The 17,535-nt window shown below is 40.5% G+C and overlaps 1 protein-coding gene across 1 annotated transcript; it reads right to left on the reverse strand.

The window, feature by feature from the left end:
• Positions 1-828: 828 nt before the first annotated feature.
• Positions 829-13,836, reverse strand: LOC145772610 (uncharacterized). Its single transcript, XM_082584469.1, has 5 exons — positions 12,853-13,836; positions 11,475-12,795; positions 10,485-11,289; positions 5,557-5,632; positions 829-1,269 (listed from the first exon to the last, which is right to left on the reverse strand). The coding sequence occupies exons 1-5, from the start codon at positions 13,834-13,836 to the stop codon at positions 829-831; spliced, it is 3,627 nt and encodes a 1,208-aa protein (XP_082440595.1).
• Positions 13,837-17,535: the final 3,699 nt, after the last annotated feature.

Genomic DNA, 17,535 nt, shown 5'->3' on the forward strand with positions numbered 1-17,535 from the left:
TTTGGTGTTTAAGTATTATCTTTTTCGAAATTTTTTTTTGATAAACTTTTTTGTTTGGTAAATATAACGAAAAGAAAATCAGCCACCGGGTGACACCATATCGACGGTCGAAAACAAGATAGTCGTAAGTGAAATTTTTGAGAAATTCCCTTTTTTTGCATTTTCAAAACCTATGCATTTAGGTCTATCTTACTATCTACTACTATTTTCAGCTTGTTTCTACCGTGTTTGTATAACGAGATAGCCCGAGTCATTCATAAAAAATTTGAATACAAAAAAGACGTAGCCTATGTAACACATTTGCAGTTACGTTTATATAATATCGAAATGAAATTGCTCTTATTCCTTTTATTTGAAAATTTTATCGAAAAAGAAATGTGGCAATCAGTAAAGAGGGGGCAAGAAGTCACAAAATTTACTAATTAAACCATCTACACTCCCTGGGTGGGAATTTCATCAACATTTACGAACTAAGGTTTACTGTCATACTTCGAGTACTTGAAGTCCATATAATATTCCACATAACTATATTCTTTATCCAAATTTTTCAACATTTTAAATGAGCACTGAGGTGAGACTTTTACCCTCGCCTTAGGGTTAGTTGTCACAAACCTTGGGATAAATTGTCGCATGCAGTTTGTAACGCATAAAGTTTATTTAAGATAGAGTACAATGGAATGAATAAGATAATACAGATAGGCTACATTAAAATGCCAATTATACTTAGTATTCACTTTACAAGTATGGTATTTGTTGTTACTTAATTGGCTTTTGTGTGGAGTCCAAAACTACTGCACATTGTACTCAGATAATTGAGAGCAGTGAAAGCTAAACAAGTTTGCTCCTCGTTTTGTTTGTCCACAAACTAGAGTTGGAAGCTTGAAGACAACATCCTCTAGTGGTGAAGGTAAGTTTCAGGAAAATGAAACTGCATGTTTCCAAATTTATCAAGGCATTTTTTCCGCATGAAGTTTGATCTTCGGTGACTTCTAAAACTGTCCCAACGTAACATTGTGCGGCTCGATCACTTTCGAATTTCACAAGAATGTGGTCGTCAATATCTATGTTATCAAGACTAAGTGGTGTCTGGACACAACTTTCATCATCTGAGTCTTCATCGGTGGCATCATCGCACAAGGCTGTTTCATCTGAGCTTTTATTGTCATCACTTGATGATTCTGGTGCTGGAATCTTGGTCTTTTGAAACTTTATCACTCTTTTAGCGGCTGTTTTCTTCCTTTTTCTTTTGCTCTTCTTTCTTCTGCCATCCTTTTCATAACAAGTGAGTCTGTGTATATCTCGGATTTTCCCTTCTTCCTTTTCCTGGACTCTGCTAAACTATCCTCCATAGTTGTGGTCAGCACTTGGTGGTGAGAAGTATAACCAAGCTGGGCGTCCTTCAGGCTGTTGTTGTTAGCCTTATAGCTTGGAATGTAACGACTTAAGGTTTTGTAGTTAACGTCATTGTTGCTAGCAGATTTTTTCTGAAGCTCAGGCCACCATTCTCAACCGCTTCTGCAGCCGCCTCCGTCGCGTCTTTCGAATACCGTCTACGTTCAGTTTTCCTTTGGTAGTTACGCATCTACAAAGATATAGCCTAAGCTACTGGTTTTATATGTTAAAGAAAAAAATAGGAATTAATAGTAATACAGTAGGTTTACCCTAAATATAACAGAATTTACAGAAATACACTCTGATTGAAACAAGAGGATTCATGAATTATTACTATTGATCATCGGGGTAAGTTGTCACAGAATGTGACAACTTACCCCAAAGCATCTTTAGTTTCAAAATTCCAAATTTTGGTCAACATGCTTCAACATTTTAAACGAAAGTTTATCCATATATTACTGACATTAGTCACTACTAACAGAAACAAAAAGATTCCGTATATATTCAGAAACGTTTAAGTTATATCAAAATACCCACCTTGGGCAATTCGTCTTCGTAAGAAGCAGAAAATCACTACAGGTTATTGTCTAGATTATGTTCACTTCTGTTGCTTAAAACAACATGGCCGATCTCAACGTGTAACCAAGGAAGTAGTAAGGCAAACCGGGGCGTGTTGTCACAGGTTTGGGGTTTTTCGATTTGTGCTTTTGCTATATACAATGCAAGTAATTTAGTTATATCATTCGTACGCTGTCCACTTACACTTCCTTTTGCCACTAGTTAAACTTTTTTATCGCAAAAGGATTTCAAGAAAATCAAATTTTTTGTAAAAAAAAAATTGATTTTCTTGAAATCCTTTTGCGGTTAAAAAGTTTAACTAGTGGCAAAAGGAAGTGTAAGTGGACAGTGTACGAATGATATAACCAAATCACTTACATTGTACAGTAGAATTCGCCTATAACGGCACCTCTAGGGGATTTGCAAAAACTGACGTTATAGACGAACTACCGCAAACTATTCCACAACTGTCTTTTGATTAAAGAAAGAGGTGTATAATCCAATCAGGGTTACTGGGTACCACCAAACTGACAAAAGGCACGCAAAAAATTCAGTAAAAAAATTGTTTAAAAAAAAAAATAACCTACAGCGAAAGGTAGGCTACAGGAAATTTGCGCAATACAGCTCGTTACATACAGTAGTAGAAAAGTTCATTGTTTATTAGCAAAAAAGGCATTGATCTTGAGCTGTTACGGATTTGACACAGCTGTAGAGCTGCTTTTTACACGTAATAGTTTTTCACGCGGGGAAAAAAAGTTAATTAGTTTATACAGTACTGCACGTACATTGTACAACTGTTGCTTTCAGTTGTTTAAAGGTCAGCTGTAGAGCTGCTTTTTACACGTGATAGTTTTTCACGCGGGAAAAAAGTTAATTCAGTTAAAGTCCCTGCTGGGAACGACGTAGCGAAATAAAGGGAAGACATTTTGCAAGCAGCAGCGCTAACTGGATTAAAAGACTGACCGTTCGTGGTGAAGGTGATGGCTTAAAGTGACGTTATAAACGAACAAAAGAGGTCTGGGGACCACTAAAGGGTGCTGTTACATGCGAATTGACGTTATAAGCGATGCTGTTGTAGCCGAACTACAATGTATGTAAAAGATAGGAATTCTGCCGGGACCGAGCGAAATGTGACGTAATAGGCGAATTGACGTTATAAACGAAGCCGTTATAGGCGAATTCTACTGTATATAGCAAAAGCACAAATGGAAAAACCCCAAACCTGTGACAACACGCCCCGGTTGGCCTTACAAAATCAAATTTTATTACGTGGAATTTATACAGTAAACAAGTTGAAATTAATTCAACAACTGCTTTGGGTCTTGTTTCCTTGCTTTCACATATCGACCAAGGGTTTGGTAGTTTATGCCAAATTTTGCTTCTGCTTCTCATAAGCTGTGACCATCATCACAGCTGTGACAACTCGCCCCGACGTACGCAGTCAGACAAAAGTTTTAATGGCGGCTAGAAAAGACACGCTCTTAACTTCTAAAGTGTCAGCTAAACACCTAACATAATAAGCTATAAAATTGATTTCATACTTGCGGTCAAACTGCTCTTACGAAAGCGTCACACAATTTTGAAAAGTTAGTGAAATTTACATCGATGACCAAGTTTTTGATAATAATTTAATTTAAGCTAAACCTGCTGTCTTTTCTTGACTTTGCTAACCTCAAAATGAAGATGACTCCTAACAAAGCACGTGCTACAAATATAGACTCGAAGCAGTAAGTGCAAGTACAAAAAAAATTGCTGTGACAACACGCCCCGGTTTGCCTTACTCGCTTTTTATGACGTCAGAAAGTAGTTTCCTACTTTGGGTGCGCTAAACTCACGCTTGTGACAACTTACCCGTGTGACTTTTAGCCCCTCTCTCCCCTATAGAAATGTGCTTCATTTAATAGTTACAGATATTAATGCTCAACGTAAAAGCATTAACGAAATTTAAAAAAGAAAAAAAAAAATTTTTTTGCCTTTTACTCCAAAGTGTAAAAATGCACTTACGACATTTTTATTTTCGACCGGCAATATGTCTTGTGACGTCATCGGGTGGCAGCCAAGTTAACAGCTTCACGCATTTGCCTTGGAAACGTCGCATAGGTCATTGTATATTAAGTTTGAGTATAATAAAAGATCAGCACAAACAAGATGTTTGAAACCAGACAAGGATTTCTCTTTGAACCAAAAAGACGGCGACTTGACAGCGAAGAACATCATTCTGATTCATGCTCTGACAGCACCAGTTCGGATGGGAAATTTGCATTGATGTAGGCCTATATGTGGTAATTGTGCCATCATACTAACAATAATCGAAAGCGAATGTTGCCAGGAGAATGACTCTGTGGTAGCTAAAGGATGATCAATTCATGTTGATTGTTGAACATGGTCCAGGACTTCCTCGCTGTGAAGGGCTGGTAGTTCAGGTTCTGCATGGATATGGTTTAGATTTGATTTATTGTTCATTCACTGCCTGAGTGAATCTGGAAAAAATGCAGGAAAATAGTTTTCTTGAACCAAAAGTAGTTTATCTATTCAGAGTTGCCAACCCTGCCAATGTTTTACTAACCTATTTCAAAGTCTTGTTGTCCTCTTGCTTTGCTATTCGATCCAAACGCCCGATCGTACTCACAGATCTGTAGCCTACCTAGGTCTATCGGATTTTGTGGGCACTGCATTGAACAGTGGCTTTCACATATCTTGAAAAATCAAACACAGAAGGAACAGCTTCAGGGATGAGCAGGTGTCTGGACTTAGTGCCTTGTAGCTCTGCCTGTAGATCACGTTGGTAATCGCTGACCAGAAAATGATTGCTGCACATATGGCAGTGCTTGTTTACAGGTTAGTCTTTGAGTTTCATCGCAGAAATCCATTGCTTCAGTGTCTTCATTATTCAGAGGCAAACGATGCAAGAATACCCCTTTGACGATTCTCCGGTTAGTAGCCTAGGCCTACAACCTGGAGTCATACAAGCAACCACCATTTTAAGGCCGTAACAACTCCCTTAGCACAAAATTGTTCGCTGTTTCGTTAGCCTACGCGATTTGTTTCTTGTGTTTGCACGCAAAACAATAGTCCTTGGATGCGGCGTTGCAACACCTGGATGTCATTAAAATTTTTGACCCATCAGAATCATTCAAATCAAAAAAGTTTTTTTTAGGTTTTTTAATTGATAGCAACATAAAAAATTGTTGAAAAGCGTTTTATTTCAGAAAGATCTACAAATACAAAAGCCATGTATTTTCGTTGCAGTGCACCTTTAACCTAACGTGGCAAACTTTAGGCTTATTTTAGTCTATAAAATTCAAACTTTTATGCATTAATTAATAGTCAAATCAATTTATTTTGTTTTAACAGCGCCATATATTAACAAACAAGCAGAGTAAATATAGCCTAATTGTCAAAACAATGCATTGTAGCCTACAACTATTGGTTAGATAATGGCGCAATCAGGATGGTAGCGAAAGACCATATGCAGTCAGCTGTCCCACACGCCGCCCGGCCCGTCGTGGGTGAACCTTTTTGTGTTGCGGAAAGCTAAGCCTTTGTCCCTAACCCGCTCTGCTATTTTGCGGACGCGTCGCTTAAAATTTTAAATTCACTACATACCCTTTTGGTATGGTTCCAGTCTTGAAGAGCGTAACGAAGCGCTCTTTCTGCACCAACAAAATTGGTGCCATTGTCACTGTAAACATGTGAGGGTTTACATCGTCTGCCTAAAAACCTTCGAAAGGCAAAAATGAATTTGTATTCATGGAATGGGAAACTTCAAGATGTAGCCTACAGCTCTTGTACTCAAACAGGTAAAAACACAGATATAACGTTTTGGAGTACTTCTTCCGGACTTGACATGTACACCAGCCCCATATAATCAATGCCTGTCCAGTTAAAGGAATGATAGTTGGGAGTGCCACGAAATTCTGGTAGAGGTGCCATAATCTGTTCACCAACCTTAGCATGCTGAAAGCGACATCGTATGCAGTGACGTAATGTTGATCGAACGGCAGACTGTCCGCGAATGATCCAATACCTTTCTCTTATTGTTGAAAGAACCTGTAGAGTTCCACTATGCCCTTCCAGCTCATGATAGTGTTGGAACAATCTTGTAATGTGGTGATCTGATAGCATGATAATGGGATGTAGAATCTATTTGAATAAGTAATTATATATATAATCAAGTTTCTGGGCAGCCGATTGTAGCATTGAATAGACAGCGATAGACACGTGTTTCGCCCATGAGGCTGGGCTCATCAGTATCGCACCGTATTCTTGCAAAAACACGTGTCACTGAAACAGTGAAACACGTGTCTATTCGATGCTACAATCGGCTGCCCAGAAACTTATCGTTTATTGGAGGTCTTTATGGCTAGCGTGGAAACTACACCGTTCTGGTTAGCGAAGCGTTACTGCTGCTCGCTGTGCTAGCGAGTGATCAGCCTTGTGCTGATGGCCGGGAAGAACACCCCTTCTTCATATGTATATAATTGTTGATTATATAATTTGTTTAATTGTTTCCATGGTGGCGCAACATGCATTTGTTACGGGTTACGCCACCACAATACCTAAACTTGAAACATTTGAAGAATTTTATTAGCCTACTGTTTTTGCACTTGACATGATCATACTGAGGATGCTATATCAGCGAAATCAATTTGTGATTACAAAAATGAGGCTGGTAAACTGTTTGTTGCGTTGAGTAACAGGACTGACTTTTGATATTGAGATGATATGTGCAATTAGTAATTACGCAAGTAGGCCTATGTGTGACAAGTGACATCCAAACAAAAAACAGTGACATCCAAACACTGTTTTTGCATATTTTAAACCTTTTGGTTTTGCCATCTTTCCCTTGTGTTGGTGCCAAATTTGTGAGTTTACTTTGCCGTTCTCTACATGTTCCCGCCAGCAAAAATAAATTGAATTGAATAGAAGTGATTACGGTTTGTCATGCAAGTCGTTTTTCACCATGAACATTCGCTTCGTCAGAGAACGTAGTCGTGTCTAGATATATAGGCTACATAGGCTATTGTGAAGCTCTATCCACACATCTGAACTACTGATATGTGGAGATCCTGTATGTTTTCTGTATGGAAGGCACAGAGTTAATGAGATGTGAAGAAGTTTTGACATATTTTAGTCTTTTAAAATTTTTCTTCTGTTTATTAAGCTAACCTTGAGATGAACCAGATCGATGCCCGAATTGTTACTTTCCGTAACTGTGAAGGATAATTAAACAGAGATTTTTCATAGGACTAAACACTACAATTAAATGAACTACGTAACATGTATTACTGCACTACGTATGAATCGTCAATGTCTGAGAGAGAGAGGGAAAACTTTTATTTCGTCTGTTGCGATAATACAGTAGTACCAGAGCAACATAGCACCAGTGGCGCGGGAACTATTTTTCTCTAGGGGGGGCTGAAGCTGTCGTAGTGCTGTCAGCTTCTGGGGGCGAAGCCCCCCAGACCCCCCTTATGTGGAATTGCCAACAAATGAAAAGCGGCAACAACAAAGCTGCTGTTCAGGAAATTAAAATGAAAACTAACAAATTAGAAAGTGATATGGAAAGAACGGTTTGTGGAAATGAGCTTTCACAAGCTTCCAATGATTGATTTTCGCTCAAGTGTTTTCTCTATGAACTGTGTCATGAGTTCTTTGACATCGACAGTGTATTGGTGGACATGCATCAACGCAAGATGAGTAAGTCTTTTTTGTGTCATTGAGCTTCTCAACCACGTTTTCAGGCGTCTAGAGCAGAAAAAGAACGTTCTGATGATGCAGCTCAAAACGGGAGGCAAAGGCAGAGCTCCACGAGTTTTCGCGTTTCTTTGAAAATGTCTCGTGTTTGAGGGTGTAGTTGCGATAGTATCTCAGCAACCTTTTGAACGGAGTTCGCGGATTTTCCACATAACATCGCTGAGCAAAGTAAGTTCCGTTTGTAGGTTATCTTTTCTGATGGCATCGGGTAAGCTTATCTCAGTATCAGATCTTTCCTCACCGTTTGCACAGCTCAGAAGGGCCTTCTCTCTGTTGGCTACTGTAAGCAGATCCGCCTGGTCGATCTTCGATCAAGCTCAATTTGAACCAAATCAAGGGCTTCGATGTAGGCCTACGGCCTTATTGCCGTTTCCACGCTCCTTCTCCCGCAGACGACAAACCATCCGATTCCTCTGTGTTTCGAAATCGAGTTTTGTTCACTCGGGGATTCTTTGGCGTCTTTAGGTTATTGACAGACGCAAAAAAAACGTTCGCTACTTCCATAAGCTTGGAAACGGATTCATCTTTTCTGAGATTTTTGACTCATTCGCGGAGAATGGTGATTGATTCTAAAGCTGAAGATTCTAGAGATCTTCTTGTTTTGGAGCTGTCTTGCGACGGCTTCTGCAGGCTGAAAAACTTCGCCGCTGCAGGTAATCGCAAAATAAAGCCGCATTGCTTATTTTACCAAGCCGAATATGTTTGCACGTGCGTTTCCTCTTATTGCATTATCTTCTGTCATGTCGGTCAGATATGACAAAGAAATATCATGTATTACTGTAATGTTCAGAAGTAAAGCATGAAATGTAGATATTGCAGAATGATGTCCAATAAACGATGGACCACCGTGTTAGTAGGGAGGGTGGCTAGTACTGATACTGCGAGGTATAGCTCCTTGTGATTGACGACTCATTATTGCGAATGATGAGCGTGACCACACGTAACAGGAACTCGATTCATCGTAGCAATAATTGTTCAAAAATTTTCTGAAAATATGTTATGTACCTTAAATTGTAAGAATTTTGTAGGGGTGGCTGAAGAAATTATTGAAAATTCAAGGGGGGGCTGAATTTTCTCTAGGGGGGCTGCAACCCCTTAAGCACCCCTACTTCCCGCGCCCCTGCATAGCACTGCACAATTGCACACAATACGAATAAAATAGCCACCTAGATACCACAACAGACAGGAAGCAGCGAAAGATTATATCGGTCATCGAGTCAGCTGCTTCTCTGTTATTAATGTGACAAATGTCAAGCATCGGTAAATTAGGTTTTGTTATTTTTCCAGTTTCCCTTTTGTTACTTTGTCGTTCACTACGTGTTTGCGCCAGCAATGAAAAATAAAATCCAAAAGAAATTAAAAAAAAATAACAAGTTTCCTGAGCTTTTTACTTGAGAGTCTTCATAGGCAAGTTAAAAAATGTTTAGGGTTTTGCTAATTATTGGCTATCTTTTTTACTGTAGACTTTTGGTTATTGAGAGACTCTGAGTCTCTAGCTGCAAAAAGGGTAATTTAGGCTTCTGTCTAGGGGTATGATTTCCTACAAAAATTAACACAAGTAAAATGGAATATTAAACATAGTTTATTATTAATCAAAGTTACAAGTTCGGGAAATTAAAAAATGGGTCTAACCGATTTAGTTTCTTGCGACCGGTGTCTGATGAGCGACATTCGTGAATTTAACCTTCTGCTCTGTCTTTCAGGCCGTTCGCTTTGCCAGTCTATTTCTGAATGTCTGCATTTTTCAATTCCCCGCTTATTTCATAATGTGGTGCCTTTTTATCAGTAATAGCCTATCGTGAGAATTATGAAACGAACCCGGTTACACAATTACATCGCTTCAGAAATACAAATGCGGTGAACTAACTCCGTGAGAGCGACATTTGTTAACAGGAAGCGTGGCCTAAATTCCTTGAAAACATTTAGGTTTTGAATTTGCAGCGTTGAAATGCATTTTGCAATTTTGATAAGTTTCGGCACCGGTTTCGGTTAAATGTTAAAATATAAATTTGTTGCTTAAAACATGGTGCATGTTACACACTTCCCTCTGTAGCATCCCGCTCGGTGGATGGCTGGTTTTTATCGCTAACCTACCAGTCTAGCCTGACTCTCACCACAAGTAAAAACTACAGTCAGCATGAAAATTGTAATTTGACCAGAAAGTAATTAACAAGTGATAAAAAGCATAATTTTAACAGTAACTAACCAATAGGAAGCAATTTAAACTAAAGTTTTCTTACCGTCCACCTTGCGACCGAACACCACATGAAAAGAAAGCACAAGAGATCAGCAACTTCGTTGTGCTACATTGTCACACAGGTTCAAGTAAGAATAAATTGTAAACAAAAAGGGGCAAACATGAAATGATAGGAATCGTCCTCAACATTCTCCCCACAAAAACGTAACTTGCTAACGAACGTTTTTTAACTAAGGACGATGCCACACGAGAGATAAATTGACACTGGCACACGAGCAACTGCCAAACAGTACAGTAGGCGACAGGCAAGCGAAGACAACACAAATAGCAGACCGTGCATGAGCACGAAAGTCGAAATCAAATGCAATCACGACATCGAGTACGAATACAGACTATCCAACGACTAACTTTGAAATTACATAAAACTTGATGTAGCTAAACGTATCAATGAAAGGCTTAAACTCAAGTACGCCTCTACATTATGCGTAAACGTCGTTGTTGCTTCTAAACAACAACAAAAAAACAATTCAAAATACACCAGTAAACTAAACAAAACATGCACACGAAATGAGAAACTTACTGTTCGTCAGCGAAACCCTCTAACAAACAAAGTTTACGAATATCTCTTACGAGGGTTGAGTGAGCCATTCGAACTCTCACTCTTCGAACCAAATTGTTACTGTCAGGCATTACGGCCTCGACCACACCCTTCGGCCAACAACCACGCTTGACCGATTCGTTCACAACTAAAACAAGATCACCAGGGCGCAAATTGCGAGACGTGCCAAACCATTTCTGGCGTGGCTGCAGCAGCGGTAAATAGTCCTGTAACCATCGATCCCAAAATACATTTGCTAAGTATTGTGTCTTTTTCCACGATCTGCGGTACGCATCAGCCTTCATGAACACACCTGGGGCAACTCCTTCGCATAACGATCCAGTAAGGATCATACTGGGGGTCAAGGCTGCTAAATCATCTGGGGTCGCGGCAAGCTTGGTAATTGGTCTGTTGTTTAAAATTCTTTCAACCTCTGTTGCCAAGATTAGTAAGACGAATTCTTCCAGTGTAGCTTCTCCGACAACCGAACGAAAGATTTTCCTGACAATACGGAAAAAGGCTTCAGTAAAACCGTTTTGATGTGAGGTCAGAGGAGGCCCGAAATGCCAGTTGATGCCTTCTTGCAACATGGCATCTTGAAAATTCTTGCTTTTCCAAAGCTTGATACATTGGTTCCATTCGCGATTAGCTGCAACGAAATTGCCACCATTATCACTGTAAACATCACGAACCTTGGTTGTTCTTCTGTTGCAAAATCTTCGAAAGGCTTGTATGAACGCAGTCATGTCCAATGATTGAACTATTTCGAGGTGAACAGCTCTGCTGGCTAAACAGTTAAAAATACAAACATATCGATTCACATAGCTTCTTCCGATCTTCACATGCAATGGACCCATTAAATCGGTCCCACAAGCGCTGAAGGGGGGGCTCGGCGTCACTCTGTGAGCAGGCAGATTACCCATTTGTTGCTGACCTGCTTTCGCCGCCCAAAACTGCAATTGAGACACGAACGTAGCACTCTCTTCACGGTGGACCTTCCCTTCAGAATCCAGTAGGTTTTGTTTAGCGAAGACAACACATGAGGGGTTCCCATGTGTCCTTCTCGTTGATGACACGTCAAAATAAGGAGAGCGGTAACTGGATGATCACTTGGGAGCAAAATGAGATGTTTTTCTTCATCTGTCAGCGGAGATCTTTGTAAACGGCCGCCAACGCAAAGCACCTCATCGACAAGATACGGATTGAGCGACTGAACAGTTCGCAAATTAGCACATTTCTTTATTTGAGCTTCTTCTACTGGGACAAACGGGGCATCAAAACTTGGGTGATTGTAAAGCGTCTGCATCACGTTGGAAAAGGCTTCAACTTGAACAGCTTTGATGATCACGGACGTAGCTTTTGTTAATTCTTCAATGCTCAACAGACCACACTTGGGAGCATCACGAGCTGATTTAGCTTTCCACATCAGAAACTTCTTAAAACGTAATAACCAGGCACACGTGCGTCGAAGACGACTGAAGTCTGAATAGTACCGCAGTAATCGATGGATCGAGTCACTTGATGGATCAGACAGTTGAGTGGAACAAACCTTCACTTCAGCATCACATTGTTCGATATTGTTCACAAAATCTGGCTGTCCTGGCCATTCGTTTTCGCGCGCGCGTAGAAATTCGGGACCACAAAACCACATGTCTGCATTGGACACCTTAGAGGGCGCCATACCGCGCGACGCTATATCAGCGGGATTTTGGTCGGTGGGCACGTAACGCCATTGCTGCACTGACGTAAGAGTATGTAATAATTCCAGTCTGTTAGCTACAAACGTTTGAAAGCGACTGGTAGAATTATGCAAATACCTTAAAACTACGGTGGCGTCAGTCCAAAACACAACACTACTCAAAGAATACTCTAATTCACTACAAATCATTTTACCAAGTTTAGCACCAAGAACAGCAGCAGTAAGCTCCAATCGGGGAACACTAACGGGTTTTAAGGGAGCTATCCTGGACTTCCCCATCACAAAAACACAATCAATGAAATTATCCACATATACTATACGTAAATAAGCACATGCACCATACCCAGTGGTGGAAGCATCAGTGAAAATGTGCAACTCAATGTAGTCAACCACACGATCTTGGAGCTTGAAGCTCCTTGCAAGAGACACCGCCTCTAAACTAGGGAGTGCCTGCACCCATTCTTTCCAACTATCTTTCCCACCCCCCACGACCGGTAAAGGTTCATCCCACGCCAATTTCAAGCGGCAGGCCTCTTGCAACAATTTCCTAGCAGGCAACATGAATGGTTGGAGAAACCCTAGAGGATCGTATGTCTGTTAAATCATTGATAGGAGCCCTCGTCGAGTACACGGTTTTTCTTTTATATTTACCTTCACTTTTAAACTATCACTTTCAGCATCCCAGTAGACGCCCAAAGCCTTCTGGGTTGGAAGTTCACGTTGCTCCAAATCGAAAACGCCTAAAGCATGGTCCTCGGATGGAATTGAGCTTAACACCTGCTTGTTATTGGAAAGAAATTTTGTTAATTTAAAACCACCACTACTCAAAAGCTCTTGCAGTTCTTTCACTAGTCTCACTGCCTCTTGCACAGTTGTACAAGATTTACACATATCGTCTACATAAAAATTGTTAAAAACAGTCTTAACTGTGTCTTGACCAGAGTTTGTGAAGTTCTCTTCAGCTGTCCTTCGTAGGGCGAATGCAGCAACTGATGGCGATGAAGTCGCTCCGAACAAATGCACCCTCATCCGATATTCAGCTGGAGGTTGAGTCAGATCATGGCCTGCGAACCAAAGAAACTTCAAGGCATCACGGTCCTTTTCATCTACCAAAACCTGGAAGAACATGCCTTTGACATCTGCCACAACAGCAATGGGTTCCTGCCTGAAACGCATCAAAACACCTACAAGACTATTAGTTAAATCTGGGCCTTGAAGAAGCCCATCATTAAAAGAAGAACCATTCCACTTCGCACTGCAATTAAAAACTACACGAAACTTTGTTAACAATGATGTGCAGTGGTGTAGGACATACGAGATTTTTCCTTCTGGAGGCGAATCAGTCAATGGAACAAGTTCACAATACTCATTTTCAATCATTTCGTTCATTTTTTCACAATATTTTTGACACACTTCTGGATCAGCCTCTAACTTTCTTTTTAAACCAGCTAAACGTTTCTCTGCCAACTTTCTGTTATTTTTGAGATCTACCCTGTCCTTTCTCCATGGTAACGCTACCTGGTAGTGATCTCCCACTTTCTTCACAGACTCTTCCATAATCGTGACCGCACGTTTGTCTTCTCGTGAAAGACAAGCATTCTGGAGAAGGTCAAGGTCCTTGAAATCTTGGTCCATTATTTGCAAGACTTGCTGGCAAGACTCATCTGGCAGGCTTAACTCACTGATAAAACTAATACATACTTGGTCAGAGTAACAACCGGGTGTCACTTTGTCAACTCCCTACAAAGCCCAACCTAGGGCCGTATGAAAGCCGAATGGCTGGTCAGTATCACCATAACGCAGTTCAGTGACACGAAATGCGTTTTGCACATCCTGACCAAGCAACAATTCAACTTCATTTACCTCCATCTTAGGGAATGACAAATCTTCTAAGTGTGGAAACATTTTCGCAACTTTATTGGTGGGGATACTAGACCTTACATTCACGATGGAATCCTGCACCAACACTCTGTTCGCTTGAAATACCTCTGACTCGTCAACTCCTCTTATATGCAGGTTATTCATCTGCCACGAAGCTTCTGACACAGCATTAGCCGTGCATATTTTCACCTTGGCCTTGGACAAAGGAGCGCAAAGCTTCTCAGCAAGTGCACGGGTGCACAAAGTTGCTTCCGACCCCTCATCCATATAGGCTCAAGTATGCACAGCCTTTGCTGGATCATGCAGCCACACTCTTACAGGAACCACCTCATGCAATTTCCTGCCCAGTCCATCAACAGAACTTGGACAAGAGTTACACGCCACTAACACATTGTCATTAGTTTCAGGGCTACTGTCACCAACACTCCTCACCTCTCTTTGATGTCTCTGAAAGTGCAGTAAGCTATGGTGTCGCTTGCCACACTCTTGACATCTCTGTTTGGAATAACAATCACCCACACGATGACCTGGTAACAAACAGTTGAAACACAACTTGAGACTTTTGACAATATCATTCCTTTCATTTACCGACTTCTGTTTAAAAACAGCACAGCTTAACAGTTTATGTCCACCATCACATTGGAGCATTTTCCTTCTGCCCTCGGTAAACCTGAGTGGACTTCTTTCACAGCACTTACTGTTACACGTTTATTAAAATGACTACTGGAATGCTGGTCTCTGGAAGTTTTTGCTCTTCCAGCTGGTTTGAGGTCCAGCTGATACAGCTTCTTTCCAAGAGCACACTCAGCGTCCGCAGCAGCACTATCTACCAACTCTCTTAACTGACGAAAACTACCTAGTCCCTTTCTGTACAAGGGAACAAAATCCCTTTGAAGTTGTTCAGGCAAGCGACTGAACAATTTATGTATTACCTCATGACTGTCTAAACTATCTAAACAACCAAGACTGAGATAACTCTGTTCGCACTCAAACATTTTGTCTCTTAGACTATGCAGTGCTGACGAATCATATGCCTTGATGACAGGTCCGTTAAGCATCTCATTACGCACCTGTGCTATCAAAAGGTCATGACTGCCAAACCTTTGGTCTAAGCGATTCCACGCTGTCTGGTAAGCCATACTTCTATTCACATGACCACCAAGGCCGCGAATTGCCCTACCTGCCTCTCCAACACACAGAGATTGCAGGTATGACATGCGTACATCATCATCCTGGTAAACATTCTCTACAAATTTTGTAAATTACGTTTAAACTCTAAGTAGTCCATCACATTACCACTAAACTTATCTCATGTCACTGGAGGAGCAACACCAAGATGTGGAGGCCGCATGTATGGAGCAGCGACACCTGGGAATATGGGGATTTGCTCACTCTCAACTCTCACTGGAGATTGCACTGGTGGAATACTGTATGAAGTACTAGCACTAGGATCTGGCAAATGCACTGTTGCCCTAGGCTCCTCATGATTATTTACGACCGGTTGAGGACTAGTGACAACTTGAACATGGGACTGATTCTCATCTCTCATGTTATTTGAAATTCTAGAATCACTTAACTCCTTCACTTGACTTAAAGTCACATTCAAGCTATTCCAGTATCTCTGGGCTCTAGATTTGGCCGAATCAGAAAAACTAGTACCAGCATTGATTTTCTCATACAAGAACTTGGCATCTGTCAGTGCCAACTCACATCTTTCGATTAGCTCATTGACCAACTCATCGGTATCTGGTTGACCAATGGCAGTCCACATCTCATGTTTGAACTCGCATAATTTTCTCTCAACGCTTAGAAATCCTTTCATCAGCAAGGACAATTCCTTGGATGAAGACACTTGTTTATTCACCACAGTTGTCACTTCAGAACCACTTGGCTCACTGATACCTGAATGGCTGGCCACAGAACTCACACCGAGTACTTCCTACAGCCACACTGTTACTTGTATCAGATTGCTCAGACATGTTCTTACAACTAGTAACACGAGATCTAAGATAATAATTATGCTGACTTTGGTGCATTCAACCAAATTCACTTAATGAGGCTACACCACCAGCAAACACAAGTTTACCACTTACTTTATCCTTAACATTAAACAATGTCTCACAACTTCAACACAAGTTTAATAGCACAACACAATTTCTCAACACAGCACAAGAGTTAATCAACACTAAGCAAGTTAAAATGACTTAGCTTTTCGACTGATTACACGAAGAAACAAATTCACTAAAGACCAAGTACAAACAGCACTGTGACGACACAATTAGCATTGAAATTTACAATGCATAAACGCTAGTAGTTACACAAGACACCACAAATCACTTACTAGGAATAATCCAATTTAACACAACACAAATTAAGAGGCCTTTAGTTTAAATCCAATGTAGCATCCCGATCGGTGGATGGCTGGTTTTTATCGCTAACCTACCAGTCTAGCCTGACTCTCACCACAAGTAAAAACTACAGTCAGCATGAAAATTGTAATTTGACCAGAAAGTAATTAACAAGTGATAAACAGCATAATTTTAACAGTAACTAACCAATAGGAAGCAATTTAAACTAAAGTTTTCTTACCGTCCACCTTGCGACCGAACACCACATGAAAAGAAAGCACAAGAGATCAGCAACTTCGTTGTGCTACATTGTCACACAGGTTCAAGTAAGAATAAATTGTAAACAAAAAGGGGCAAACATGAAATGATAGGAATCGTCCTCAACACCCTCCTTACGGCAAAATAACGGATAAATCATATTACAATAACTCGGTTATACAAGATGCAAATAATATACAAGTGTACAGATGTTTGGTTATAAGATACTTTACAACAAACTAACAATTGTGGGCTAGCAATTAATAGGGGAAGACACATGACCCCCCTCCTTTCGTGGGATAAGGAGATTAAACGCACACATAAGCAAGTAGGTAGCACATACTGTTAGGCTAATAAAGTATATTGTTGCAGGGGTAACACTCGTTTATCATAAGAGATAAGGCGATATCGTAGTTCTCAGGAAGCCTTTTGGCTTAGGACGATATACACAAATTGCAGTTGCAGGGGTAACACTCGTATATCGCAAGAGATAAGGCGATGTTGTAGTTCCCTAGAAGCCTTTTGGCTTAGGACGATATAGGCCTACAGTAATTGCATGGCTGTAATAACTTACAGTAATTGCGGTTGCAGGGGAACAATCGTTTATCATAAGAGATAAGGCGATGTCATAATTCCCTGGGAGCCTTTTGGCTTATTTAGGCAAGACAGTAGTGGCTTAACTAATGGGTTGGTTATAGTTTTACCTCTTGTCCAGGAGGGATACAGTTTTACCTCATGCTCAGGAGGATTTAGAAATAGGGCAACTGCTACGTTGCTGCGTCATTCTTGAGTAAGCATAACGAATAATTTAAAAAATAAAAGACACAAATATAGTAGGCTATATAGG

Source organism: Aplidium turbinatum, chromosome 6 (genome assembly GCF_918807975.1).
Source record: "Aplidium turbinatum chromosome 6, kaAplTurb1.1, whole genome shotgun sequence".
NCBI lineage: Eukaryota > Metazoa > Chordata > Ascidiacea > Aplousobranchia > Polyclinidae > Aplidium > Aplidium turbinatum.